Genomic DNA, 25,743 nt, shown 5'->3' with positions numbered 1-25,743 from the left:
CTGGTATGGTGTTTTGTAGTTGTGTCCCCTCGCATTATCGCATACTTTGTACTTCATCGATCCTACATCCACTGTTTCAATAGCTATCCATACCACTGCCCTCGCCCTCGGTCCCAACCCAAGCATCCTCCACACCAGCCTGACGCTGCATGTCCGAGCCGAACAATCGCGAGACATACGCATTCACCAGCGCTGCATCTTCGAGAGATTTGTGCACCTTCGTCTTTTGATACGTGTACGGACAGTCCAAGCTGACGCACTCTACCGGACCAGGTCGTTCCATCCCCGCGCAGGTGGAGCAGATCCTATCGATGGCAGCCGCTTGCGATTGCAGCTTGTGCAACTTCGACGATATGGCGTGGATGCTTTGCTGAGGCGATTGTCGACAGTCTAGACAGACGAGCGCTTCGGTGCGGGATGAGCAGAGCAGGCAGGTTTCGGTGGCGTAGTGCGAGTTGAGCGTCGCTATCGCAGCACTGCTTGTGCCTTTTCCCGTTGCGAGCCTTTGCGAAGAGACGCCACCATCAGCGTTCTCGGCTGCTTCTGCTTCTATCTCCTCCTGTTGAGCTAGCACGGCAGACAGCAGCGCCACAGTAGGGCGTTTGTTCCAGTACGCATTGTTGGGTTTCGGCATCTCGTGAAACCACGCTTCCACGTCAGCACCGAGCAGGTTAAATACTCGAGCTAGAGGCGGGATGATGGTGCGAGTGATGTAGTAGAGCGCATTAATTTGGAGTTGAGGATTCTTCAGGAACGCCTCTGGTGACACCGCCTGTTGGTTCAACTTTGCCCTCGGTTCGCCCTGCGAGATGATATAGGGCACTCGTTCCCCGTACTGCGGTTCAGATCGCGGATCGGCCAGCATGCGTCTCGATGAGACCGCAGCTCCAGGAGGCGGCGCCACCTTGTCGCTGTACGATCCGAGACGTACCTCTTTTGCGAAGATGAAATCCTGCGGGCTGACGCGACCCTCGAGGATCTTGCGCCACTGTCGCTGAAGGTAGCTCTTTACCAGACTGAGATCGCGAGATCGGAACAAGATCCGTATGCACGCCTCAAGCATGCGCTGGATGGCGGGATGGAAGTCGCGTCTCACTGTCTCGATGCCCTTGGCGTCGAAGCCAGGTTCGCGCTCGTCGAGCGTTTCGTACTTGAACCCGACGTATCGCTTCTTAGCTAGTAGGACAGACGGTAGATAGACCTTCTCGAACTTGAGCTTGACCGGACGCGGGTTGAGGCTGGTCACCTTGTCGGCGATGGTGTTGCCGAGTCGAAACGCTTCCTCCTTCGTCCGGCCGGGCAGATACACGAACAGCGAGTCCGTGTCGCCGTATACAACCTGAGCGCCCCACTCTTCGGTACCGTTGATCAGATCCATCGCCTTTTCCAGCGTCTCTCTGCCGGTTTGGACGATAGCATCGGCGATCTCGACGCACGGCATGCGCCCTGAAAAGCTCGCCGAAGTGTAGCCGTACGTCACGTTAGCGAGCAGCTTGAGCGAGAGCTGTCTGGCATTCTGGATGCGTTGGAACGACTTGTCCGCCTTGGTACCCTTCATCGAGCCCTTGACCATCACACGCGTGTCGAGGATCTCGGAAAGCATCTTTGCTAGCAGCGACTTGCGCACGCTGGGCTTGACAAACAGCAGACCGTTGCTCGAGATGTTGACATCGTCTTGGAGCAGACTCAGCAAGCCTTTCGGCGGCGAGTATTCGGTAACGCCAAATTTGCTGGTCCCTTTGAAGCCAGATACGCGACCGAGGCAGGTCGAGTAGCACAGGTTGTACGCGATCATGATCGAGGGATAGAGGGATTGGAAGTCGAGCACGATCAGTGGGCCCTTGTAGAAAGCCGATTGCGGCTCCATAATGAGGGGCAAGCATTCGGCCGCGTTCTGCTTGCCCACCTGCGCCCGGCTAGGCGAGATCAGCACAAAATTCTCAGGCTTTGCGATGCGAAGCATGATACTCTCGACCTTGAACTGGCTTCCTCGCGAGATGACGGAGAAGAAATCGATACCGTAGATCCTGGCGAACTCCGCCGTTCGCATGACGAATTCCGACTCGGCAATGATCTCGAGCTCCAACTCTACCATGTCGATGTAGTAGAGCAACGCCTTTCTGATCAACTCTGCACGCCCGGACTTGAACCACTGCGTCAGCGTCTGATGCGAGAACTTGGGTATACGACGGTGCAGCAGATGGTAGCACACGTTCTCGAGAGTGTAGAGATTGAGCGTCAATTCGCCCTTCATGAGTCGCCAGAGGTTGAGCGTGTGTCGGCCGGTGATGCGAAGGGCAGAAGATTGGGTATAAGCGTAGTTGTCAGATTTGCCACCGGCTCGACCCGTGTTGTGGACGATGGCGCGTCCGATCTGAGGCACCAGGTCAAAGTCGTACTCCTTGCTGGCGCGTTCGATGATGTAGCCCCAGGAGGACGAATGGATCTCCCAGCCGACCATGATCTCTGGATCAAAGGCGCGGACAAGATCGATGAGCGTGTTGAAGAGCTCCAGCTCGTCTTCGACAACCTCGAGGGCCAGGTGAGACAAGCCGAGACGATCGACGTGGACGTCGTCGTCCCCTGCGACAATGATGAGACCTGTGCGCAGATCGGCCCGACTCCCAGTGTCCTGCAATTTCTCATCTTCGTTCTGAAACGAATAGATGATCGATTGCACCGCGTCAAACGCTGGATCTGGGAAGAGATTGCCCCGCGTGGTGGTCAACACTTCGACGGCGAGGGTGGTCATGTGCTGTTTGTCACGCATGACCAACGTGGTAGCCTTGTGCTGGGATATCTTGAAACCAAAGTCGTTGGCCTGAGTCAGCCTCTCGATCTGAGAGAGAAGACGCGCACGGCGTCGCTTGGAACGCTGCTTTTCGACCACTTTTTCCTTCTGTCGCCATGCGCGAGCCTCGAGCACGGTCGGTGGAGGCGGCCCAAATTGCCAGTGAAGCCGTCTGGGCGGCTTGCCGGGCTGTGTCGAAGGAGCAGGTTCACCTGATTGATTCCAGTGCTCAAATGTCCGCAAGAACGGCAGTGTGCGAGATTGAAACTGGAACATGCGGCCGGCATACTCTCTCGGTCGCGTAGGTATATCGTTGGGGTCGCTGAAGAACGGTTCGGGATGGACTTGACGCACGATGGAGAACAGCGGAAAGGTTTCCACCACAGTACGCAGGGATGGGGCAGGCTCATGAAACGCGATGAGACGTTTGCGGGGTGCTGAGCTCGGTAGCAAGGGTAGCATCTCTGGACGACGTGTCTTGCTGACTGGCGTTGGCGAACCAGCTTCGACAAATCTGACCCTTGCGGAGCGGCTGGAATCGATGACATGCGCGGAGCGATAGCCATTGCTGCCGCCTGTACTACCCGCAGAGTGATCGTGCTTGGCTTGTTTGAACTTGCGTACGCTGTCTTCGTGAACGTCTTTTGTAAGTCTGGAAGAAGGGCTCGCCTGAGGCGTCGTTGCACCGTTGCCAAGAAAGTCGGTGTGTTGACGTTTCTTGGGTGTAGACAAGGGACTTTTGCTGAAGTTGCTGCTTGTGGACATGTTGGATCGCGAGCTATCTGTCCTGTGCCACTTGCGTGGGGTTCCTGGCCCGTCAGGCTGCGCGTCTATCGGCTCATTCGGGTCAATATCATTTGCGTCGTCTTCCTGATCGGAGGGTGGATCCTGATTGGCTGCAATGTCCTCCTTCTCGGCTTGTTGCAGAAGATGGTGGAAGTTTTGGCTTTTGAAATATTTGGTATCAAAGTCGTCCGTCTCCTGGTTCAGCTGTTGGGTCAATTGAGTAGGCTCCGTCGGGTGACTTTCACCACGTTGCGTTTGTGAAATGGCGTGCTGCAGATCGTACAGTTTCGAAGAAGCAGAAGGACCTGTACGCTGCGAGTAAGGATCAGCGGCGTGGATCTGGTCCTGGTATGGGTGGAAGACTTCGACGGCGTCGAATGTGGTCATGATGTACTGGTCCAGACCTGGTCGGTCGGTGAAGTGGCCGGCACTGCGTTCGCGAGGCAGCGTCTTCTGCTTCTCGTCGATGATTCTCTTTTCGAGCAGTAGCCGCATGCGATCTTCTGACATCCAAGGCGGAGACTCGCCGGTCGCGTATAATCGCGGATCCCGAGTCGGATCCGCTGTAGGTATGGAAGGCGGCAGGCCAGCTGCGTTCCGCCTATTCTTTTCGTCGTCCCACAAACCTGACAGACTCGGAACGAGGATATTTTGGTCGGGCGAGGCGGGAGACATTTCGTCAAAGTCGCTGTGGATGTCCCTCTCTTTGAGTCTGCGCCGATTGATGATCCAGGGAGCGCTTGCATCAGCTTCGAGCTCACAGTGAGTGCCGCGGTGGACATCCTGGGCTTGCACATGGGCGTAGGGTATGGAATTGCGATTCCAGATCTTGGAGCGAAAGTCAAGAGGAGATGGCTCGTCACTAGCGATTGCGCTTCCATCGGGAATGGGCAAACGAAAGCGTACGTCGTCAAGGTCGAGATAGTCGCAGCCGAAGATGTTGTAGTCGAGCATGAACTGGAGCTGGTAGCGAATGTGAATCTCGAATGGCTGAAAACCCGTCTTCATGACACCGCCAGACTCCAGAATGGCTGCTATGCGATAGTTGTGCGCCGGATCGACGAACGAGATTTTGAGGAAATAGGCGTACCCGACATGGTAGCCGTAGAAGTTGACTCCCTTGCAAAGATGAATGGCAGCAACGAACTGGTTGAGCTCTGGATCATGGGGATTGCGGCGGAGGGAGGCGGCCATAGCCGCGTTGAGCTCCCTTCCGAGGCGATGAATGTATCTGAGCACGTCATCGGGTTCAAGAGAGCCCTTGTATTGTATGTAGCAATACGGGTAGACATTGTGTATGTGGACGCAGACGCGCTGTCCCGCAGGGGTGGCGCCAAAGATGCGGAGGATGGGCACCTTTCGAAGCGTGTGACCTTCGGCATTGAAGGCGCATTGCGTGCGGTCAAGCGGGGTGGGTGCCGTGAGGATGTGATCGATGTTGATGAGACGCACACGAAAGAAGGGATCTGACGAGGCTGAGTCGGTCTTTTCGGTGCGTTGCGGAGTAGGTTCGCTCTGTTCCGCGCTCTCCATTGTGGTCATGGTGGCATGGTAGGGACCGATCTGACATGGTCAAGCGTTTTCATCCTTATGCTGCTATCGAACGGACCGCGATGTGCGTGTGTGTGGTCATGGTGGGATGGCGCTGCGAGTTGAGCAAGATGGTGGTGTGAGGGTCAAGCTGTTCTTGTGTCAGGGTCCACAAATCGGATCGGCTTCGCTCCTCCAAAAGTGGAGGCGGTCAACGAGTCTAACATTCGTTGGAATTGACGCGGTACGCGCTCGTAGTTTACGCCATTTCGAACAACACTTTGCGAAGCTTTCATTTGACCCACACTGTCCTCATCGACTCAGCCTGCTCATCGCTTAGTGGATGCCTCGCTCCAGCGCTTGCTGAGCCTCACCATGATCATAGCAGTCTGCTCATGATGTCGACGCCAACAGACGTCCAAGAGGCTTCCTCGAACGATCGAGATGCCGCCTCGGGCTCGTCGGTCATTCGTGCGATCCCCTCGCACGATGTTCACCGCATCACCAGCGGACAAGTGGTGCTCGATCTGCAAACAGCGGTCAAGGAACTCATTGAGAATGCACTCGATGCATCTGCGACCAACATCGCCATCAACTTCCGAGACTACGGCGCTGACTCTTTCGATGTGGTAGACAATGGCACCGGCATCGACGCTTCCAACTATGCCTCGGTCGCTCTAAAACACTACACCAGCAAGCTCTCTTCCTTCTCGGATCTTTCCCTTGTTCGCACCTTTGGTTTTCGTGGCGAGGCTCTCTCCTCTCTGTGCGCTCTTGCCAAAGTGACCATCCACACCGCCACTTCGGACCAGGCACCTGTGGGCACCATCCTGCAGCTTGGCAAATCGGGCAAGGTCGAGAGCGATGCGGGAAGAGCTGCGAGGCAGAGAGGCACCACGATTACCATCGAGGGGCTCTTCAAGACGCTGCCTGTCCGTCGCAAGGAGTTCGAAAAGAACCTCAAGCGCGAATACACCAAAGCACAAAATCTGCTCCAGGCTTATGCTCTCATTACCAAGGGTGTCCGTTGGACAACTACCAACGCCCCGGCAGGTGGTCGCAAGACACCGCAATTCAGCGTCAATTCGTCCAGCTCGAAAAACTTTCTCTCGGCCAACGTCTCGGCCCTGTTCGGCGCAAAGGTGGTCCCAACACTCATGCCACTCAACCTCGAGCTCACTTTCTCCGTCGCCAGGTCTCGCAGCAAGCTTTTACAGCATCCCGCAGATGGCGACATGAACCAAGGCGAAGAAGGAGACGCGACAAGTGAGGACACATCGACGGTGAACGTTGTCGGGCTGATCAGCAAGCCAACTTACGGCTCTGGTCGCACCTCGTCCGATCGACAATTCTTCTACATCAATGGACGACCGTGGGAGGCAGGTCGAGTTAGCCGAGCTTTCAACGAGGTGTACAAGTCTTTTAATTCCCATCACTTTCCCTTTGTCATTGCTGACTTCAGGCTACCGACAGACTCGTACGACGTCAACGTCAGCCCGGACAAACGCACCATCTTTCTGCACGAGGAGAGCCGCCTCATCGAAAAGGCCAAAGAAGCGCTCGAAGAGCTGTTCGCTCCTAGTAGGGCCACCTTCCTGGTCAACGGAGCCAGCCATTCGCTCCGCAACGGAAGCGGTGTCACGACGTTGAGCGCACAATCTAGGCTCAGTGGCTTCGCAGCGAAGCCGAAGGACGCCTCCACGGCGGACGAATCAGAACAAGATACGTCAGTGCATTCTGCAGGCGAAGTCAGTGCAGAGGACCAGGAGGACGCACAGTCGGCGGAGGATGCAGATGGCAGCCACGAGGACGACAATGATCTTGTCTCATCACGCTCTCGCACGGTCACTTCTGACGCCCACGACCTCGAATATCGCGAGGACTCGAGTTCCCTTCCACCGATCGCCAGCCGCGAGGGAGCACAGCATGTCGAGGACGATGACAGCGAGCCCGAAGTGTCAGCACCGCCAGCCGTCGGATCGTCGTGTCCGGAAGAGATTGCATCGAAACGCAACTTCAACGAAGCTCTCGACACGAGCCAGGCGTCTCGGTCGCCTGCCAAAAAGCCGCGCACAGCGGAGCCTTCCAAGCAAGCAGTCGACACTTCGATCTTGGGTCGCTCGCGCAAAGAAGCTCGAAATGTCTTGGCATCACTCAAAACCTTCGCACTGCCTGGAACGCAGCTTGATGATCTGGCAGTCTCGAGCAGGATGGCATTCGCAGATCAGGACCAAGACTCGACTCGAACGGGAGTTGGGATGGAAGAGGCAGACGCGGCGGCTGAGAACGGCCCAGTATCGGATTGCCACGCAGGCCGAGTGGATCAGGAAGATGAGGAAGATGATGAGCAGCTTGAAGAGGCAGCTGAGGAGCCTTTGTCCAACAAGCTCGCTGCGATGCACAAGGAAACACTCGGTCATGACCTCGCTGACCACGAAGAGGTGATCTCAGTTGACTTGGAACGTCTCCGACGCCGTCTTCAGCAGCGACGCGCGTCGCATCTATCCGCTTCATCTGGCTTGCCTGCCTCTGGGGAGGAGCAGCTACTGCAAGGCGCTGGTGTAGAGAATCAGGACGAAGCGCAGGTGGAGAGGGCACTCTCGCGCGTCATCCACAAGCGTGATTTTGCAGCCATGGACGTGGTGGGTCAGTTCAACCTCGGCTTCATCATCGCTCGGCGTCGCACCGTGCCCGACGTCACCACGTCAGACGAGATGGATGATCTCTTCATCGTCGATCAGCACGCCTCGGACGAAAAGTTCAACTTTGAGACGCTGCAGCTGACCACGCAGATCCGATCGCAGAAGCTCATCGTACCGCGTGGGCTCGAGCTTTCTGCCTCTGATGAACTGGTAGCCATCGAACATCAAGAGACACTGCTGGCCAATGGCTTTGAGATTGCGGTCTCTGAGACGGGTCTTCCTGGCACAAGAGTCAAGCTCGTAGCGCAGCCCATGAGCAAGGCCACCGTCTTTGGCGTCAAGGATCTCGAGGAGCTCCTGTATCTGCTCCGAGACACGACGGCAGGCTCGGAGGCGGCCAAAGGCATCCGATGCAGCAAGGCGAGGGCCATGTTTGCTAGCAGAGCCTGCCGCAAATCGATCATGATCGGCACTGCTTTGAACAAGGGCAGGATGAAGTCCATCCTCAACAATATGGGTACCATCGAGCAGCCTTGGAATTGCCCACACGGTCGTCCGACGATGCGTCACCTGGCGTGTCTCAAGACGCTCGACGCTTTAGGAGAGGCGAAGAAGGCGGAAGACGATGCCGGTGCCAATCCTGGCTGGGATGAAGTCGTTCAATGTTTTGGCTAACAGTGACAAATACCTTATTACAGTAGCTCAAATGTTGCGACATCGTCTGAGTGATCATCCAAACATGCACGACGAGGATGAGTGGATCGAAATTGCATCGCTTCACAAAGCGCTTGCTTATCTTTTGATTTCGCCTGTCAAGGGTCAGAGCATGAAGCAATTTTGCATGCGGAGCTGCAAGGGTGCTCGATTTCGCTCGTGAAAAATCGTGGGCGCCCGTCGATTTTCTTGTTTTGACAGCTGCAGGGCGAGGTGGGCCACGCTATCTAAAGCACGCTACGCCAAGTCAGCTCAGATCCGCGGCTGAGCAAGCAGACCCACTCTGCTGCTCCTGCGCTGTCTCATTAGCCGTGTCCGCTGTCGACGCTCATCATCCCTTTGAAAGTCGTCCTCGTCCGATTTGCGCTCGGTGCCTCCATCTCCCCGACCATCATCTACCGCCCCCGACGTTCACCGGCCCAAAAGCCTCATCCGTAATGGCAACAGTCACACAAGCATTGGCCCTCGGTATGGCGCCATCAAGCTCCGACGAATACGTGCTCGACCCACGCAAATCGCTGCCAGACTATCGGCGCGAAATCTACGACTTGCTGCAATATCTCGACGAAGAGCAAGACAAGATCGAGAAGCAGCTCGCACACTTTTCCTCCACGTCCGCCATCTTAATGTCCAAAGCGACGACACGGCGAGCATCCAACTCATCCCAACGAAGACGCGTTCTGATCCTCGACGACGAGGAAGCTAGCTCCGAATCGGAGGACGAAGCCGACGATTTCGTTGTGGTGGAAGACCTCAACGCAGCGAGCAGAAAGAAGCAGCTTCTGTCTCAGCTGCAACAGCTGTGGAGGACGCGAGATGCTTTGCGCAAGAGAGCCAAGCAGCTCAACATTCGAATCGACAGCTTGACCCACGGCAAAGGATCGGGTCTCATGCCCAACGAAGACTTTTTGCAGGCTGGCATCGACCTTCAGCAAGATGAGAGCGACGAGCTCTGACGTCTCGGAGAACGTCTTTTGCATGATACCCCCTCGCCCGTCCAACTGTCTACGAGCAGCGCATCGTGTATGGCACAGATGGTGCTTGTTGACCCTTATCTACTACTTAACTGAATTTGTCATAGAGTTTCGCGTCCCCCTTTTCGCACCGCATTTTCAATCTCCAATAATTTGTTCCGGTACACAAGCCCTGCGATTTATAGCTTCAATGCTGGCCAACGCCGAGCTTCCACCACTGTGGTTGCTAGGGATATAGATGCTCACCCGTCGAATCACGAACGCTGTCAACAGAGCACGAGGTACTTGCCAAGACGGTGGCTTGCGGTGAGGTGCAGATGCATCAAGACAGCCTTGCTGAACGCGATGTGGTGTGATTTTCGGCTCGGGCAGAGTTGGTTTTCGGATGCAATAGTGGTCCGATTTCTTCTCTTTAGGGCTGATTGACTCTTTTGTTTCGGAAGCGTTGCGAAGAATCGCAAAAGTAACACTCATCACTCCTAGGCTTCCTGCTTCTTCTCATCAACCATCTATAAAGGTGCTCGTCACGGTCTTTACCCGGTCTCGTCGCTTCCGTCTCCCATCCGAGCTCCTCGTTTCCTCTGCTCCATCTACATCATGGCAACGCATCGACCTCGTAGCAACAAGCCTGCTTCCGGCTCTTCGTCGATGCCCAAGCGCAGCTGGGTGGTGATCTCGGCCCTCCTGGTTGGCTTTTGCGCCCTCGTCGTGGCTCTCGACTCGATCCGCTCCAGCTTCTACATCTTCGACAACAAAGCCATCTACAAGATCGCATCCACCGCGGTCGCAAACCACCCAGGCAATGCCACAGCCATCTTCGACGACATCCTGGACAACCTCCGTGCCGACCCCAAGCTGGCGCCTTACATCAACAAGAAACACTTCAGCGTCGAGTCGGAATGGATGTTCAACAACGCCGGTGGTGCGATGGGTAGCATGTACATCATACACGCATCCGTCACCGAGTACCTCATCTTCTTCGGTACTCCCGTCGGCACCGAGGGTCACACCGGTCGTCACACCGCCGACGACTACTTCAACATCCTCACCGGAAACCAGTACGCCTTCCCGGCCGGTGCGCTCAAGGCAGAGCACTACCCCGCTGGATCGGTCCACCACCTTCGCCGCGGAACCGTCAAACAGTACATGATGCCCGAGGATGGCTGCTGGGCGCTGGAACTCGCTCAGGGTTGGATCCCACCCATGCTGCCGTTCGGTCTCGCAGACGTGTTGAGCTCGACGCTCGATCTGCCTACCTTTGGTATCACTGTATGGATCACTGCACGAGAGATGATCGGCAACTTGCTTATCGGCAAATTCTAAGCTTCACCACTTTCCGCAAATGTCACAGAGGAGTCTGTACGAGAAATGTAATGCAGAGATGTGTTCAAGCTGCATGGACTGTCATCACAGGGGTATCGCCGCCAGCGTCTTGCCATCCCAAGCTTGTCCCCTGGTCTCGATGGGTCGCTTCCCGTGCGTCTCAGTCCAAGCTATGATGCCGCCCGTGAGGATGAGTACCTGCTGGGCGACGCTCTGCTGCGCCTGAGCTTCCGACGCACCTGCCTGTGTGTGCATCTTGACGAACGCGTCTGCTACCCAACCTGCTGCTCGCGTTCCTCTGCCTTTGCTCGAGTTGCAGTGGAACGCCAGCTTGGGGATGGTCGAGAGCATCGGTGCTAGCGTTGGAAGCGTCGCTGGAAGGGAGTGTGCTGGTAGGTTGATGGCTCCAGGCAGAATGTACTTCGAGTGAGAAAGGAAGGTTAGTATCCGCGGAAGAGAGTAGGGAGATGCAGACCGGGCTGGTGAGGACTTACGTCGCAATCCGAGCGTCGTACGTCGACAACGACAAAGTCCTTGCCCGGGGTCTTGTCGTGAAACCAGGCGGTGAGCTCGTCGACGCTGATCGATCCAGGTTTAGTCGCGGGCTCGCTGTAGACTTTCTGCCAGTCGGACTGGTTGATTGGATGCTCTTCTGCCGTCATTGCGTGTGTCGAAGGTGTTGTGCTGGTGGTCGTTGTCTCCGAGGAGGAAGTGAGCACAGCCAGCAAGTGATATCAACGGTCGAGCCGTGTCGTATTTCAAATTCCCGATCGCACAGGTGCCGATGCCATGTTAGGAAGAATTTCGGATGTACCGGGCAGCTACGCTCGGACCGGTCAGCGTCGCGGTTGCGGGGTAAACGTTTGGACCGGCTCAGCACCATCAAACGGTTGTTCAACGACACCAACACACGAGCTCCATTCACCATCAGACTCGGGCTGAACGAGACCACACGCGACACCAAGATGATCTCGTTGCGAACATCTCTGGCGAGCACAAGCCTGGCTGCCGCCTTGGTGCGACGTCCCATCGCCTGCTCCTCGATCAACGTCCTCCGCAGCTACTCGACGGTTACCGACCCATCGCAACTCGTGACGCTCAGCCCACTCTCCGACATCGCCAAAAGCGAGCTCGGATCCACTTCACCCTACGACGAGCACATTTCGGTGTTGACGCTCAACCGTGCACCTGCCAAAAACGCCATCTCACGAGCACTTCTGGCCGAGATGGATCAGCACGTCACGTCGTTGCTCACCTCATCGACAGTGCGAACGCTCTTGATACGCTCCTCCGTACCAGGAACTTTCTGTGCCGGTGCCGATCTCAAGGAACGCAAAGGAATGTCGAAACCAGAGGTGGACGCGTTCCTGCTTGGTTTGCGGAAAGTGTTCACCAACGTCTCACGGTTGCCCATGCCTACCATCGCTTGTCTTGACGGTCTGGCTATGGGCGGTGGATTGGAGCTGGCGCTCACCTGCGACTTGCGCATCGCTGGTCCAGCAGCGACAAAGCTCGGCCTGACCGAGACCAAGTTGGGCATCATCCCCGGTGCAGGCGGTACCAGTCGAATGACGAGGTTGGTCGGACCTGCTCGTGCGAAAGAACTCATCTTCAGCGCCAAATTGGTGGATGCGGTCGAAGCGAGTCGCATCGGTTTCGTCGATATCGTCGCCAAGGAAGGCGACGGGACAGCAGCGTTCAACAAGGCTGTACATTTGGCAAGATCTTTTGCAAAGAATGGTAAGTTCCGCGGATCTAGCTCGTTTCAACCTGCCGCATTGAAGAGACTGCTCTGCCTGTCCGGAACTCGGAATCAAGGGTGGACTGTCGTGCGTTCTTGCGGTGTATGCGGACGAATCGCCGTGGATGCTTCTGCCCAAGTCGTACGACCATGACACGTACGTCCGCATCCAGTCGGTGGATACAGGCGCACATGTGACGGCGCAATGATTGGCTACCAGCAGGGCGTCACGAGCTCGCTTGGCTTCGTACGCCCAGCGAGTGTTTGTTGAAGCTGAATTAGGGCTGATCACGCAGGCTGAATGCGGCAGCACATGCCGTGATGACGCCCAAGGACAAATATCAACCCCGCCGCGGAAGGGTTTCCGGAAGCGGAAGAATTAGAGCGAACGCGTTGCGAGTCTAACACGTACTGACAATTTTTCCTCCAAACCTTCCCGAACGTTGTTCACCACAGGACCTCTGGCGGTTCGAGCAGCCAAGCTAGCCATCGACAAGGGAGAGCAGATGGACCCTGAGACGGCACTCGACTTTGAGCGTCAGTGCTATGAGACGATTCTGGGCACCAAAGATCGTCTCGAGGGTCTCAAGGCGTTTGCCGAGAAGCGAGAGCCAGTGTATCGGGGCGAGTAGATTTTCAGATCAAGAATGTCGGAAGTTGCGGTTCAGTTTTGGCGATGTCGCCTTGACTTGTGCAAGAGAGAGAGAAATCACTTTCTGCATGGCTTGATTGGTCAATCAGCCGTCAAGTTCTTAAGGATGTGGTCAAGGCATGCAGGTCTGGAAGGCTGGCTTGTCCAGCCGATTTTGGAGAATCGTCCTCTCCCACGTTGTCCAAGAAAATTAACTAAATAAGTCGGTGGAGTGTAGCGTGCAATGTGCTGAATTTCCTCTAAATATTTAAGTTGCTGGCGGGTAGCGGCTAGACCTTGGCGAACCGAGGCAACTGTGCGCTTAGCGTAACCGCTGAAGTCGGCGGCGTTCAGTAGTGAGTCTGTGGTGAAACCATGTCTCATACTTTTTCCGCCCCGCTACTCACGCGGTCTCTCGTTCAGAGGATGGTTTGCTCGTTGACTTGTAGTATGTCTGACCTTGGTCGATCGAAGGTCTCCCACGCGAGCCTTTTCCCACAGGCTAATGTCTGGATGTCTCGCATCCGACCTGTGGAATGGTGTGGTAACGGTAACAAGTGGGCGCCACTCTGGAGATTATTAATACTTACCGGTCGCAACGGCCCTCGCTAGATAAAGCGTAGTCAGCACACACCTGTCGGTCGTCTGCCCTGCTTTGCGTCTGTCCACACACTATCTTGGTGTTCGAATTGTCGTGGCGTCGTTCCTACTCTTACAAGCGCAAATTGATGCTGACCTACGGCAAGCAGATGTCTTGCGAACATACAAAGCAGATGGATCGATGGGAATCCTTCGAAAAATGTTGACGAGGCTTCACCGTCACAGCGGTTGTGCATAGTCGGCTACGGCGACTGTCGTCCCCGCAACCTCGTTTTCCGAAAGCGGCGCGTCTTGTGCGAGCCAAGGGCTGACCAGCTGCTGTCAGCCTGCTGTCAGGAAAAAGCTTCTTACCGTAACTTGCACCTAAGATTTCTGCGAAATTTGGTTCCTCTCATCGGCAGTCGTCGGTATCGCCCCTGGGTTGCAAGCTCCTCCGTGAGTGGCCTGTGCTAAAAGCACGGAGCACTCGGAAGTGACCTTATCCGTGCCAGAGCTCAGATCGAGCGCAGAAACGCGAGGTACGCGCATTCCGGAGGGGCGGGTCAGCCATGTTCCATCGCGGGCTTGAGGCTGAGAAATGAAATAGAGGAATATTATTATAAATCTTGATTTTTTCGAAGGGATCCGCACAAGGCTTCAGAGCGCAAACGGTACCCATGCAATGATCGGCAATAGCGCATCCGAGGCGAAGATCATTCCAATTCGGAAGCTTCCTCCCGGCCCGTCGTAGCTGTCCGGCTAGGGGGACACGTTTCGCGATGGTCTCTAGACAGGAAGGTGTGAGCCACCTCGACAGTATAGCTTCGTCTAAGGGGCCTCTCTGGTCTCGACAGCCGGAATCACGCTCTTGCAGTCAACCTGAAAGGAAAGGAAGAAAAAATAATAATATAATTTTATCATAGAAGATTTGTGTGGTCACCGGCTGAATTGGTGTTTCACACTCGCACTCGTGCAGGTCCAGCCTTTCAACGCACGAGGGCCTCGCTTTCTTGCCTTGTTTCAGTCAAGTGACTGTGCTCGTTTGACAGTTGCCGCCCTCCACCGTCCCCTTCCGTCATGTCTTTGGGTAACCAGCAGTCGTCGTTCCTCGTCGCTCTCTCCATTTACACTCCACCATCCCTGGTCCAGACTTCGTTGCGCCGCCCTCCCGCGTTGGATCAGCTTGTCGTCCTGGGCTTCTTGCCTTCTCGCATAGTTTAGCCATTTGTCCTGTCAACGCCCACCATTGAGTCTCCGCTCTGCGCCGAGCCTCGCCTGCCTGATTACGCCCTGGCGTCGTCTTTTGCTCATGCAACCTGGCTCAGCCTCACGTCGCGGACTCTGACCGGTGATCCAGGACCGAATCGTCACAGTGGTTCCCGTCTCGTGTCTCATTGCGTTTGTGTACACCGAGATCTCAGCCCCTCCCTTACTACTGTCGGCTGGTGCGAGCGCAGGCTACGCTGCTATTCGCGCCAATTCGCTCACTCAGCACAGTCTCCTGCTGCTCAAACTTCTTGTGTAGCCTTGTCTCGAAGCCCACTGATATATATCTTCCAAGATGCTGGATTTCATTCGCACCATGCTACGCCTCTTCTCCGATATCTTGCACGCCGTCGTCGCATACATCGTCCCCTCGTCCTACATTAACGCCAAATCGACTCGATCTGGATCCAGTCGAACTTTTGCGGACCAGTCTTCTGTTCTTCTCTACGGCGTCATCTTTGTCGTGTCCCTCGTCGCCCTCCACGTCTTGCGCGCTACACGAGCCGATTATCGCCGCAAGTATTACCTCGACGAAGACACCATGATCATCAAGTCGCCCCACGCTTTTAGGGCCCCTACCAACTACACTCTTCCCGAGTTCCTCTTCAAGCCCATCGACATCGCAGCATGCAAGGAGCGCGTCAACGCCCCGCTCCTCTACCCTGCTGAGCCAGAGGTCACAGGGCGTCCCGATGCCAAAGTCATGTCGCTGGTCGATGTGCGCGAGTACGCTACCAACCTTGCCTCGGCGCTCATCTCTGGTTCTACCGAGTCCGGTCGCAAGTACGGTAAAGGCGATGTTGTAGGTATCAATGCCGCCAACACACACGACTACCTTGCCTGTGCGCTCGGGATCATGATGACTGGCGCCAGTGTGGCTCTATTCAACCCTGCCTACAAGCCCGCCGAGATCGCACACCAGATTCGAATGGTCAAGGCCACCGCCGTCATCACCACCGAAGCTTCGTACAAGGCGACCCAGGAGGCCGCTCACGAAGCATCCGTGAAAGGCGACGATGGTCTCGAGCACCTCGCAGCTGCTCCCGAGATCCTCGTTTTTGAAGAAAGCCACGCCTCGTCCATCACCAAGATTCTCAAGGTCGGAAAGGACGAGTTGCCAGAAACGCGTACATTGCTGGACAATGTCAAGCTCGATCCCAAGACCACCACGGCTGTCTTTTGCTTCTCCTCGGGTACCACCGGTGGTCCCAAGGCCGTCATGCTTTCACACTATGCTGTCGTCGCCAACATTATCCAGGCCTCCTTTTCCATGCTCGACCGAGTCAACGATCCTCTCATCGACGAGGACAACTGGTACGCTGGAGGTCGCGAACTCCTCCGCGGCTACTTGACCACTCGTGTCTCCGAAACCTGGAACACCGCCGCTGACGCCGTCAACACGGTCACCGAGAAGATCGGTGGTATCCAATTGGCACCCCGTCTCAGCCGTGGCGAATTCCACTTGGGCCTCTTGCCCCTCTTCCACTGCTATGGTCTCTTGATGGGTTTCATGAACCTTCACACCGCCACTCCCACCCTCGTTTTGCCGAGGTTCGCGTTGGATGTCTTCCTCACCATCGTCCAGCGCTACCGCGTCACCTTCTGCTTTGTCGTACCACCTATCCTCCTCGCTCTCGCCAAGCACCCCAGTGTCGACAACTATGACCTCAGCTCGCTCTCCAAGGTCAGCTCCGGCGCGGCGTCACTCCCTCAAGAACTTCGCGTCGCTGTCAAGAAGCGTCTCGGCATCGACTCGACCGACGGTTACGGCATGTCTGAAATGTCACCTCTCGTCTGCAGTCAAAACACCAAGGACATCGAGCACTATCCAAATACCGTCGGTCAGCTCGTACCCGGCACCGAAGCCAAGGTCATCGGCCTCGATGGCAAAGAGGTCGGCTTCGACGAGGAGGGCGAACTCTGCCTCCGTGGCCCACAGATGATGCAGGGCTACCTCAACAACGACGAGGCCAACGCCAAGACCTTCATGCCCTCCGTTGAAGACCCCGACCGCTTCTTGCGAACAGGCGACATTGTCAAAGTCAACAAGGACGGCTTCGTCACCATCACCGACCGTCTCAAGGACGTGATCAAGTACAACGGATTCCAGGTACCACCCTCGGAACTCGAAGCCCTCATGTTCAAAGAAGACCGCGTCGGCGACTGCGCCGTCCTCGGCGTCCCCGACCAAGAGGGCACCGAGCTTCCCTGGGCCTTCGTCGTCCTCAACCCCAAGACCAAGGAAGAGGTCGGCGACGACGAAGGCAAGAAGAAGTCGCTCGAGAAGGAGCTGCTCGACTTTGTCAACCATCGCGTCAACGCAAACTACAAGAAGCTCCGCGGATTGACATGGCTCGATGCGCTCCCCAAGTCGGCCTCGGGCAAGATCCTTAAGAAGGACATCCGAGCCATGGTCGAGCAGGACAAGTTGACAGCTCGCAAGTAAATCCATCCTTTCCCGTCACAGTTCCCGTAGTATATACCTGGTTCCCACTCTTCTGTTGGTTGTATTTGTAACCGTCTGTTAGGATTTGCAACAAGAGATACTTGCACACATCGTCAGGCCCGGATGTGCTTGCTGTCAACATCTATCGACCGGCTGTGTGTGGTGAAGACGATGGATTATATTAGAGCGCGCCTAGTATTCTCGCAGCCTGCGCTTCTCCAGATGTCGGTGCACTCTTTCGCGCCCCCCCTCGAGCTCAAGTGCGGAACTCTCGATCATAAGCGTCGTTGAACTCGAACACCTGTTCCACCGTGTACTCTCTCCCGATCGGCTCGAGCCTCGACTGCCCATCGAAGAGCAAGAAATTCCCACCGCGTCCGCGCATCACATTCCTGACCACCATGGGCATCCTGCGATTTGCCAGAGATTCGTGCTGTACCGAGTAGTACATCATCGAGTCGTTCCGATTCATAACCGTCAGGTAAGTGTCATGGCTCAGCTGGAGCTTCATCTCCTTGTACTTTTTCGAGACGTAGTAGGTCGGAAGGAGGACGCGGCCCACGAAGGAGAGACGATGACCGTCTGCGGTGCTTGGGTGATTTTCTCGAAAGGCGAGTGGCGAGGATAGGCCGAAGCGTGAGTTGAGATCGATGCTAGAGTCGAAGCGCTCGCAGGGAGGTGCATCCACTGGTTGCGATGCCTTCGTTGACTTTGGTGCCGGACTACAGATACCACCTTTGTCGCCGTTGCCTGGTTCGGGTGCTAAGATGCTCGCCTCGCCTGCTTCACCGTCGCCCATCTCCGCAAAAACATGTCTGTTCCTCCTTTCAGGGGCATCGTCGTCGTGAGACTGCACGAGGTCTTCGCCGTCAGTCTCCACTGTTACCCGTGGTCTCTTTCTTGAGAGGATCATTGACGTTTTTGACTGAGATTGCACAAGGTCATCGCGGTCAGTCTCCACTGTTGCCCGTCGCTGTTTTCTTGAGGGGGTCATTGATGTCTCCAGCTGAGCTTGTACATGATTCGAGCTCGTGCTGTTGTCAGCCGATACTGTGTTTGCTTGGACCTCGTCGTCGTTTTCCCATGCTACCTTTCGCTTCTTTTCTGATGGGACCATGGGTTCTCCTGGCTGAGCTTGCACATGATGAAGGCTTGCGCCGCTGTCAGCGGGTATTGCGGTGCCCGTATCGACATTGTTCAGGCTCGTGCTTCCATCCGGTGTTCCGTAGCTCTGCTTTTCTTGCAACCGAGCTGATGATACGTCTTCGGATCGTCGCCGTGAGCTTGTCGCAGCGGCGAGCGCTTCCACGGATGCAAGACCCACTTCGTCTTGATCTTCTGCAGCTGTTGGCCAGGTACTGAACACTTCTTTTGCTATCTCGACTATGCGTCGAATGGTCTCAGGGCTTTTGGAAGCGCCGAGACTCTGAAGCTGCACAATGTAAGCTATGCACTCCAGCACGGTGGCAGCTTCTCCAAACAGATCGATGTAGGCCTGCAAAGGCTCCCTCTGCTGTTCCGAGATGAACTTGAAGCCAAAACGTGCGGTGTCCAGGATCTTTTCTGCCTTTCCAAAGCATGCGAATGCTAGCATTTGGATCTCGTCGAGCGCTTCCGTGTGAAGTGCCGGATCCTGTAACATCTCCAGGATAGGCTCAAACTTGAAGGAGCCAATGTTGAATGCATTGACGAGGACGAGACCGTGGTGTTTGCTGTTTGCTGTTGTATCCGAACATCGTGTTGTGGTGTTGAGCATTTCAGATGGGAGGGAGCCGACAACACGGAGAACAATGAAGAAGCCACAGAACAACTGTCAGGATCAGCAATCCCGCACTTGGCCTTTGAAGCTCGAGAGCCAAGCTGAGCACACTCCTTTGACCACAATTGCCGTTAAGTGTCGTCATGTGTGCAAATGAACTGAAGGCGCAACTGCGCCGAGCGCGTTTTGCTAAAATATGCGATCCACGCAATGGGAAGAGCCCACTTTCCGCAGCGAATTCGAGAAGTGAGCAAATGAACACTCTTCGGAAGTCTTCCGATCTAGATGTGATCTTATGGAGGTTCCGATCCATTAACTACTGTAGGTCAAAGCGTCGACACTCAGCAACACAACCGACTGACAAAAAGGCACCGGCAAAAGGAATGACAAACTTGAGGTGCTTTTTAGACCGGCTTCAGATCACTTGTGATGACAGCTACATGTTACAATTTCGTCTTCCCAACCTGCCTACGAAGCTTCTCCTCTTTCAACTTTTGCACGTCCGACTGCGCCTCGAGAACGTCGACAAGCGCATCTGCCAACGCCTCGGGCTCCTCTTGCGCCACGAGATGGTTCCCATCAATCGTAAAGCTGATCCCTCGCTCCAGACGATCAATCTCAGCCGCCAAGTCGACGTTGTTGAACCCACCTCGCATATTCACCATCCCAACCCAAGCGCCGTGATTCGTCGTGAGCATTCCTTTCCTCCCAATGTAGCCCATCCACGTCGAGCAGAATGCGGCAGCTTCGTGCCATTTGGTGTTGTTCAGTTCGAGCGGTGTACGTTTGAGATCGTTTTCGTGCATGTCGTCTGCGGCTAGAGCGCGGGTAAATGGAATGACGGAAGGTCGAAGGCCGAAGCGCAGGTGAAGGTCAAGGACGCGCTTATCCCATACTTGGAAGAAAGGTTTCGACTCGAAGTAAGCTTGTGCGTCGGGCAGCGAGTCGAACGTATCCTTGCGGGCGATGGCACCACGGGCGAGCGGAACCTGATCAAGCGAGGGCCACACCTCGTTGGGTAGGTTGTGGAATTGGAATTTCTCCTCGTCGTCACAGTGTACGATGGCCGGGTCGACGAGGATGAGACCCTCCAGCATGCGTGGTCGGGCATGCAGGACGAAAGTGAGCGATGCGCCACCAAACGAGTGCCCGAGTCCAATGAGACGTCGTCTTGCCTTGGGAGACGAAGTCTTGTGCGAGGGAAGAAAAGTGGGAAGCCAAGCCGGTGCAGAGGAAGGATGTGCAGGTGTTTCTGGCATGTAGTGTTCGAGGAACTTGAGCATATCGCGTGGATGATCTGCCCAGCTGACGATGTCGCCGAGAACGTCTCGATTGATGCTGGCAGCCTGGCCAGAGTGTGTGCAGTCGAAGATCCAAATCTCGTCTATCCTGTACTTGCCGCGGAATGCTTCGGTCTGGAGCTTTTGAATGAGCGATGCTACAGCTGGCTCGAAGATTTCTTTGTGGAAACCGTTCGCGTGGGCGAGGATCAATGTGATTCCTTCTCGTTTGTCTGAGCTTGACGAGCCAACACTGTCCTCAGCATCCAAAGAGGCGGGAACGATGCGATTCACCGTGTTCCAAAGCTGCACCTCATTCGCGGTCCTTGCTTCAGTGATCCTCGCAGTATGGCCCTCCTTCGAGCATCCATTCCGCAAAGAGCGCATCAGATTACGCTGATCCTCCGCGTCCTTCCCCCCGCACACTTCGACCCAGTGCTTGAAGTCGGCCTCCCTCCTCCGTCGCTGTTCGGCTTTTGCTGCTTGCGGATCGGAAGGAAGTGGTCCAAGGCTATATGTGCTTGGTATCTTTGCATCGTAGATGTCCGACTTGGCTGAGCGGACGTGAGAGCGAGGCCATGCTGCAGGGTACACGTGCGTGGTAGAGATCCACTGCTGCTGCTTGTGCGATGATGGATCTTGGGACGGTGCAGTGAAGATAATCCGTGGTGGCAGCGTTGGGATGACGGGTCGTTTCGCTGGTACGGGAGGCTCGAGTGAAGGCAAGAGGTCGGCCACGCGAAAGTCGTCGGACGGCATGGTGCTGGTTGCGGCACTCATAATTGCGACAGCAAGGAAGTCCAAGATGATGGTGGTGTTGTTTAGTGAGAGAGCTCCTCTTGATCATGCAGATCTTATATGAACATTCAGAAGACAAGAGGCGAGTAGTAGGCGGGGGATGCGGGGAAGAAGTCTAAATCGTGCGTAGGTCGCTGTAAAAACTAGCCGTGGCCGGTTAGGCGGAGGCCGGCTTTTCCGGTCAGCTGGCTTGGTTGCTCAGCAACGCGCATATTCGGACGACAAAACCGGCACCTACCAAGACTTTGCCGTGCGAAGATCCCGTGTGGAGCTCGAGCTTTGATGTGATGTCCTGAACCCAATACAGTCATGTAGCAAACCTCCGTTCCACCTTTCAGATGCTCAGGACTTGTGTGAGATGAGCTTCTGGACGAACCTCAGTGTGTGAACATCCGGCGAGCCTTGGAGGCTGTGGAATGTCAGTGATCTGACAGTGGCAGAAATATTCCCTGATGGCGTGAGCCGCGAACAAAAAGCTGTGCGGCAAGCGGCCCATCGCTGAATCGGTCAGCCTCACAGTGCGGCTTTCGGGTGTCAAGTACACTTGTATGTTGGCTCGCGGGTCTGCTCCACAATTTAGAGCTCGGTGCGCTGAGAGCTGCCTGCTTGATATCTCCCGCTCTATTCTTCCGACAATTGACGTATCGGCCGCCCGCTACGCCTTCCCTCCTCCCACTCCAAGCTCACCAATCTAGACGAATCAACACGCGCTGCATACTCTGCGATCCAGGCCGCATCAGCTACGAGTCAACTGCATAGAACCTTCCACGTAGCTGAGCCCGTTGGTCTTTGCTGCTTCAACATTTGGGGGATCGGATAGTCACGTACGGAGCGGCTTTGTTCATCTCCCGGTCACAGTACCACCACCACTCCCTGCTCATCGAAGACAGGCAGCATGAACGACAGTCTCGGCGCGCTGCTGGCCATCGTCGTCCTTTGGTCGATCCTGCGCTTTGCCTTTGGCGGCGGTTCCAACAACAACTCGAACGGTGGTCACGGAGCACCGGCCATCAATGCTGCCCGTTCTCGTCAGATACCACAGCACATGGTCGATTCGGTCAAGACCCTCTTCCCGCACATTCCCGACGCTTCCATCCGCTACGATCTTCAACGCTCTGGTAGCGTAGAGGAGACCTGTGAACGCATCCTCAACGAAGGTGGTCTGCCCTCACCGCCCGCGGGCTTCTTTGCTTCCGCAGAGCCTTCGACAGCCTCTAATACGGCAATTGCTCGAGCACAGGCTGCCAATCGCACCGCAGCGAATGCCGCCGCAGCCGGCTCTTCATCGAGTATGAGCACTCCGAGCAAATCTCCCAACCTGATTTCGCGCTTCGGTCTCCAATCACGCTTGGCCTCCGACAATCTACCATCCACACCCGACTCGCTCAAAAGTACGAGTAGCCAGGGTAGTCCGAGTAGCTGGGCAACCACTCCCGAAGAACGTGCCAAGATGCTCAAGGATCGCAAGGAGCAGATGATCCTAGAGGCTAGGAAAAAGATGATGGAGAGGCAGCAAGCTAGAGCAGCTCCGGATACTCCTACACCAGCAGCTTCGCACTAGACGGTCGTTCAGCATAGCCGCACACGCTGTATGTAAGCTGCAGGTGTAGATGAATTGCGACCAGCACGAATCGAAGCCCTGCAGATAGGGAAGAACATGAGCTGCGCAGCATCGTATGAGCAAGTCGAACTGATTTTTCTACATTGTCAGATCATTGAAAGCTATTGCTCACGTTTGTTTTGGCGAAGTCACGTGTCCCGCACGTTTTTCGCCTGCACACATTCTTCTGATTCTGTGGCTGTTCTTCCCTTCATGCGCACCATCACCTCACTTCGTCCCTGTCCTATCCCTTCTTCAGCGGGAACATCGGCCACTTCGGACTACTAAATCCCAACACTCTCGTCCTCTCACACTCAATCGCCTTCGAAACGATGATGAGGGCAGCGACGGCACCACTCCGAGCGTCATGCTCGTCCTTGCGATACGCGCCACTCTCGCGCACCTATGCATCTGCCTCCGCAGCAACATCCTCAGCCGCACCCGCAGCTTCCTCAAGCACACCAGCCGAGACACCGTCTCTTCCATCAGCGGCGCCTCCCGGAACAGTGCTCAAGGGCGTCTCTATCTTCAAAGACAAAGCAGACCCGGTAGCCCTTCAAGACAGCGAATATCCTTCCTGGCTGTTCAAGCTCCTTGACGACCCATCGATTGCATCCTCGTCCTCTCTTGCATCGATTGAGATGGCGGGTATGTCGAAAGGTGAAGCACGAGCTGCACAGAAGCGTCAATCCAAGATCCTGCGTGCCGCACAACTGGCAAAGGAGAAGGCAGAGGCGAAAGCGGCAGAGCGAGCAGCAGCAAAGGGTGGCGACGCCGAGTCGATCAAAGACACGAGTGCTGAGCAGGAAGCCGCATTGAGCCCGGAGGAGAAGCGGTCAAGGTCGATGACGAAGGCAGCGCAGGACGAGAGCGCCAGAAGAAAAGCGCTCAGGAGGGCGAACAAGGACTCTATCAAGGCGCGAAACTTTGTCAGCGCATCCTAGTTTTTGGACTTCAGAACTTGTATTGCGAAGGAATCGGCCTCATCCAGTCACGAGCATCAGCACCAATACACAAGAATTGTACAACATCGATTCGCGCTGCGATTGCAATATGTATCGGCGCGCACGAGGCTAGTTTCGCGGCCAGTGCTGATTGGCAAACTCCTGCATGTCCTGCACCAGCGCATCCGGATTATCGCTGCAAGCGCCGATTCGTCAAGGGTTGAGAGAAAAGGAGAGCTTACGATCAGCATCATTGTCACCAAACGTTGTATCATGCGAAGCGAAAACTTACAGCGCAGCAAAATGACCACCGTAATCGTGCATCTTGTAGTACTGCCAATTCAGACCATACTTTGCCAGCCAGCTTTTCGGACCAGCAGCGAGCTCGTAAGGGAAGCTCGAATAGCCGAACGGTTTGTGCTTGGCTGGCTCCCACAGCTTCCAGTCTGGTTTCTGGAACAGCTGCATCGATTCTTTGTAAGGCAGGAAGGAGGTGTGGACCGAGTTTGTGAGGTAGTAGATCATGACGGTGGTGAGGATCTCTTGATCGTTGATGAACGAGTGGGAGAATTGGTTGGTGGAGTTGGTTGTGAATGCGGGGCAACGAGGGTCCGACCAAGCGTGGAACTTCTCCATGATCCAAGAGAGGATACCGACGGGGTTGTCATACAAGCCGTATCCGAGCGTCGACGGCTGGGTGCCCTGAATTTTGGTGTAGGCATTTCCTTGATCTTGGTACTCGAAAGCTCGTTTGATGCCTTGCACCTCTTGCGGATGATAACCCATTAATTCGAGTGATTTGGGCGCAACGCCTTTGAAGCCTGCATGCTCAAGGATCAGAGCTGGCATGGTCCAGATGGGTGGTTGAGGCGGAGCAAAGTTGATGTGCGCAATCGTGCAGTGCGGACTGTTGGCGAGGAAGCGCGTTACGAGGGATCCCCAATCACCACCTTGTGCCATGTACGACTTGAAACCCAGCACCGAGGTCATGAGCGTGTCAAAGACTCGGGCTGAGTCCTTGAGCGTCCAGCCCTTCTTGAGAGGTGCTTGCGACAGTCCGTATCCGGGCAAACTCGGCACGATGACTTCGAATCGTGGAGCTCGCGATTCGACCAGCTTCGAGGCGAAGTGGAATGCTTCTGTAAAGCATCCCGGCCAACCGTGGGAGAAGATGAATGGAATCACGGGCGCACCAGCGTCATTGTTAGATGAGGGAGATTTGAAGTGCTGATAGTGAATGTCGAGACCTTCGATCTGCACCGTGTAGTGCGGGAAGCGATTGAGCTGCGACTCGACGCCCTTCCACCACGCCTTGACTCCCTGTCTGGCAGATCCTACCGATTGACGCATGCTGTCCTTCGGGTTTCCATTTGTCCAATCATTGACGAGCTGTCGAAGCTTGACTAGCTCCGTTCCATACTCCCACGGCTTGAGACCGCCGGTGATCTCTTGGTCTGGCAGTCTGGCATCGTCGAGCTTGCGCTGCAGCCGATCCAGATCCGCTTCGGGAAAGTCGATACGGATTTGACGAGGTTGGCCAACTTCCGACATGGCAACAAGCTTGCATAAATTTGAAGGAGATATCTCTGCTGTGGAAGCCAAAGGTAGAGACGATAGTGAAGAAGCTCTAAATGCACAGGAGTCGATGGCAGCGTCTGTGCACGACCCACCTCAGGTGTCTACGCCACTTCTTGGCGGCTCGAGCAAGAATCTCCACATATTGGAAGCCGCGGAAATATGTTGCAACGTCGGTTCACGACTTTGCATTGCCGGCCTTCACTCTAGAGCAACCGCGTTCCAAGGTAGCCTGGGGACAAGACTTGCGGACGACACTAGGGAGCCGCTACTGGTTCGTGTGTGTGTGAAACCGCGCTTCGAGGTGCGGGGTATGCAGCACTATGCATGACAGCTGCCATACGTAGGGTACAATCGGCCATCT

General features: G+C 55.5%; 14 protein-coding genes across 14 annotated transcripts; 7 read left to right on the top strand and 7 right to left on the bottom strand.

Annotated features, from left to right (window-relative positions):
- Positions 1-76: 76 nt before the first annotated feature.
- On the bottom strand, positions 77-5,119 carry PHSY_000198 (hypothetical protein; the record flags this gene model as incomplete). Its single annotated transcript, XM_012330841.1, has 1 exon — positions 77-5,119. The coding sequence occupies one exon, from the start codon at positions 5,117-5,119 to the stop codon at positions 77-79; it is 5,043 nt and encodes a 1,680-aa protein (XP_012186231.1).
- Positions 5,120-5,502: 383 nt separating this feature from the next.
- PHSY_000197 (hypothetical protein) lies at positions 5,503-8,424 on the top strand (the record flags this gene model as incomplete). The annotated part of the gene is made up of 1 exon (XM_012330840.1): positions 5,503-8,424. One exon carries the CDS (start codon positions 5,503-5,505, stop codon positions 8,422-8,424), a length of 2,922 nt encoding a protein of 973 aa, XP_012186230.1.
- Positions 8,425-8,933: 509 nt separating this feature from the next.
- On the top strand, positions 8,934-9,419 carry PHSY_000196 (hypothetical protein; the record flags this gene model as incomplete). The annotated part of the gene is made up of 1 exon (XM_012330839.1): positions 8,934-9,419. One exon carries the CDS (start codon positions 8,934-8,936, stop codon positions 9,417-9,419), a length of 486 nt encoding a protein of 161 aa, XP_012186229.1.
- A 156-nt stretch (positions 9,420-9,575) lies between these two features.
- PHSY_000195 (hypothetical protein) lies at positions 9,576-9,911 on the bottom strand (the record flags this gene model as incomplete). Its single annotated transcript, XM_012330838.1, has 1 exon — positions 9,576-9,911. One exon carries the CDS (start codon positions 9,909-9,911, stop codon positions 9,576-9,578), a length of 336 nt encoding a protein of 111 aa, XP_012186228.1.
- A 174-nt stretch (positions 9,912-10,085) lies between these two features.
- PHSY_000194 (C-8 sterol isomerase) lies at positions 10,086-10,760 on the top strand (the record flags this gene model as incomplete). The annotated part of the gene is made up of 1 exon (XM_012330837.1): positions 10,086-10,760. One exon carries the CDS (start codon positions 10,086-10,088, stop codon positions 10,758-10,760), a length of 675 nt encoding a protein of 224 aa, XP_012186227.1.
- Positions 10,761-10,844: 84 nt separating this feature from the next.
- On the bottom strand, positions 10,845-11,111 carry PHSY_000193 (hypothetical protein; the record flags this gene model as incomplete). The annotated part of the gene is made up of 1 exon (XM_012330836.1): positions 10,845-11,111. The coding sequence occupies one exon, from the start codon at positions 11,109-11,111 to the stop codon at positions 10,845-10,847; it is 267 nt and encodes an 88-aa protein (XP_012186226.1).
- Positions 11,112-11,227: 116 nt separating this feature from the next.
- On the top strand, positions 11,228-13,133 carry PHSY_000192 (enoyl-CoA hydratase/isomerase; the record flags this gene model as incomplete). The annotated part of the gene is made up of 2 exons (XM_012330835.1): positions 11,228-12,500; positions 12,958-13,133. The coding sequence occupies 2 exons, from the start codon at positions 11,228-11,230 to the stop codon at positions 13,131-13,133; spliced, it is 1,449 nt and encodes a 482-aa protein (XP_012186225.1).
- Positions 13,134-13,142: 9 nt separating this feature from the next.
- Positions 13,143-14,127, bottom strand: PHSY_000191 (hypothetical protein; the record flags this gene model as incomplete). Its single annotated transcript, XM_012330834.1, has 3 exons — positions 13,143-13,189; positions 13,540-13,661; positions 14,084-14,127. The coding sequence occupies 3 exons, from the start codon at positions 14,125-14,127 to the stop codon at positions 13,143-13,145; spliced, it is 213 nt and encodes a 70-aa protein (XP_012186224.1).
- Positions 14,128-15,293: 1,166 nt separating this feature from the next.
- On the top strand, positions 15,294-17,423 carry PHSY_000190 (4-coumarate-CoA ligase; the record flags this gene model as incomplete). The annotated part of the gene is made up of 1 exon (XM_012330833.1): positions 15,294-17,423. The coding sequence occupies one exon, from the start codon at positions 15,294-15,296 to the stop codon at positions 17,421-17,423; it is 2,130 nt and encodes a 709-aa protein (XP_012186223.1).
- A 256-nt stretch (positions 17,424-17,679) lies between these two features.
- Positions 17,680-19,179, bottom strand: PHSY_000189 (hypothetical protein; the record flags this gene model as incomplete). Its single annotated transcript, XM_012330832.1, has 1 exon — positions 17,680-19,179. One exon carries the CDS (start codon positions 19,177-19,179, stop codon positions 17,680-17,682), a length of 1,500 nt encoding a protein of 499 aa, XP_012186222.1.
- A 446-nt stretch (positions 19,180-19,625) lies between these two features.
- On the bottom strand, positions 19,626-21,221 carry PHSY_000188 (hypothetical protein; the record flags this gene model as incomplete). The annotated part of the gene is made up of 1 exon (XM_012330831.1): positions 19,626-21,221. One exon carries the CDS (start codon positions 21,219-21,221, stop codon positions 19,626-19,628), a length of 1,596 nt encoding a protein of 531 aa, XP_012186221.1.
- Positions 21,222-22,155: 934 nt separating this feature from the next.
- Positions 22,156-22,821, top strand: PHSY_000187 (hypothetical protein; the record flags this gene model as incomplete). Its single annotated transcript, XM_012330830.1, has 1 exon — positions 22,156-22,821. One exon carries the CDS (start codon positions 22,156-22,158, stop codon positions 22,819-22,821), a length of 666 nt encoding a protein of 221 aa, XP_012186220.1.
- A 371-nt stretch (positions 22,822-23,192) lies between these two features.
- PHSY_000186 (hypothetical protein) lies at positions 23,193-23,804 on the top strand (the record flags this gene model as incomplete). The annotated part of the gene is made up of 1 exon (XM_012330829.1): positions 23,193-23,804. The coding sequence occupies one exon, from the start codon at positions 23,193-23,195 to the stop codon at positions 23,802-23,804; it is 612 nt and encodes a 203-aa protein (XP_012186219.1).
- Positions 23,805-24,092: 288 nt separating this feature from the next.
- PHSY_000185 (epoxide hydrolase) lies at positions 24,093-25,355 on the bottom strand (the record flags this gene model as incomplete). Its single annotated transcript, XM_012330828.1, has 1 exon — positions 24,093-25,355. The coding sequence occupies one exon, from the start codon at positions 25,353-25,355 to the stop codon at positions 24,093-24,095; it is 1,263 nt and encodes a 420-aa protein (XP_012186218.1).
- Between the last annotated feature and the right edge of the window lie 388 nt (positions 25,356-25,743).

Source organism: Pseudozyma hubeiensis (assembly GCF_000403515.1).
Source record: "Pseudozyma hubeiensis SY62 DNA, scaffold: PHS4, whole genome shotgun sequence".
NCBI lineage: Eukaryota > Fungi > Basidiomycota > Ustilaginomycetes > Ustilaginales > Ustilaginaceae > Pseudozyma > Pseudozyma hubeiensis.
The sequence above is the reverse complement of the archived record's forward strand: the minus strand, read 5'-3'. Positions and strand labels throughout refer to the sequence as shown.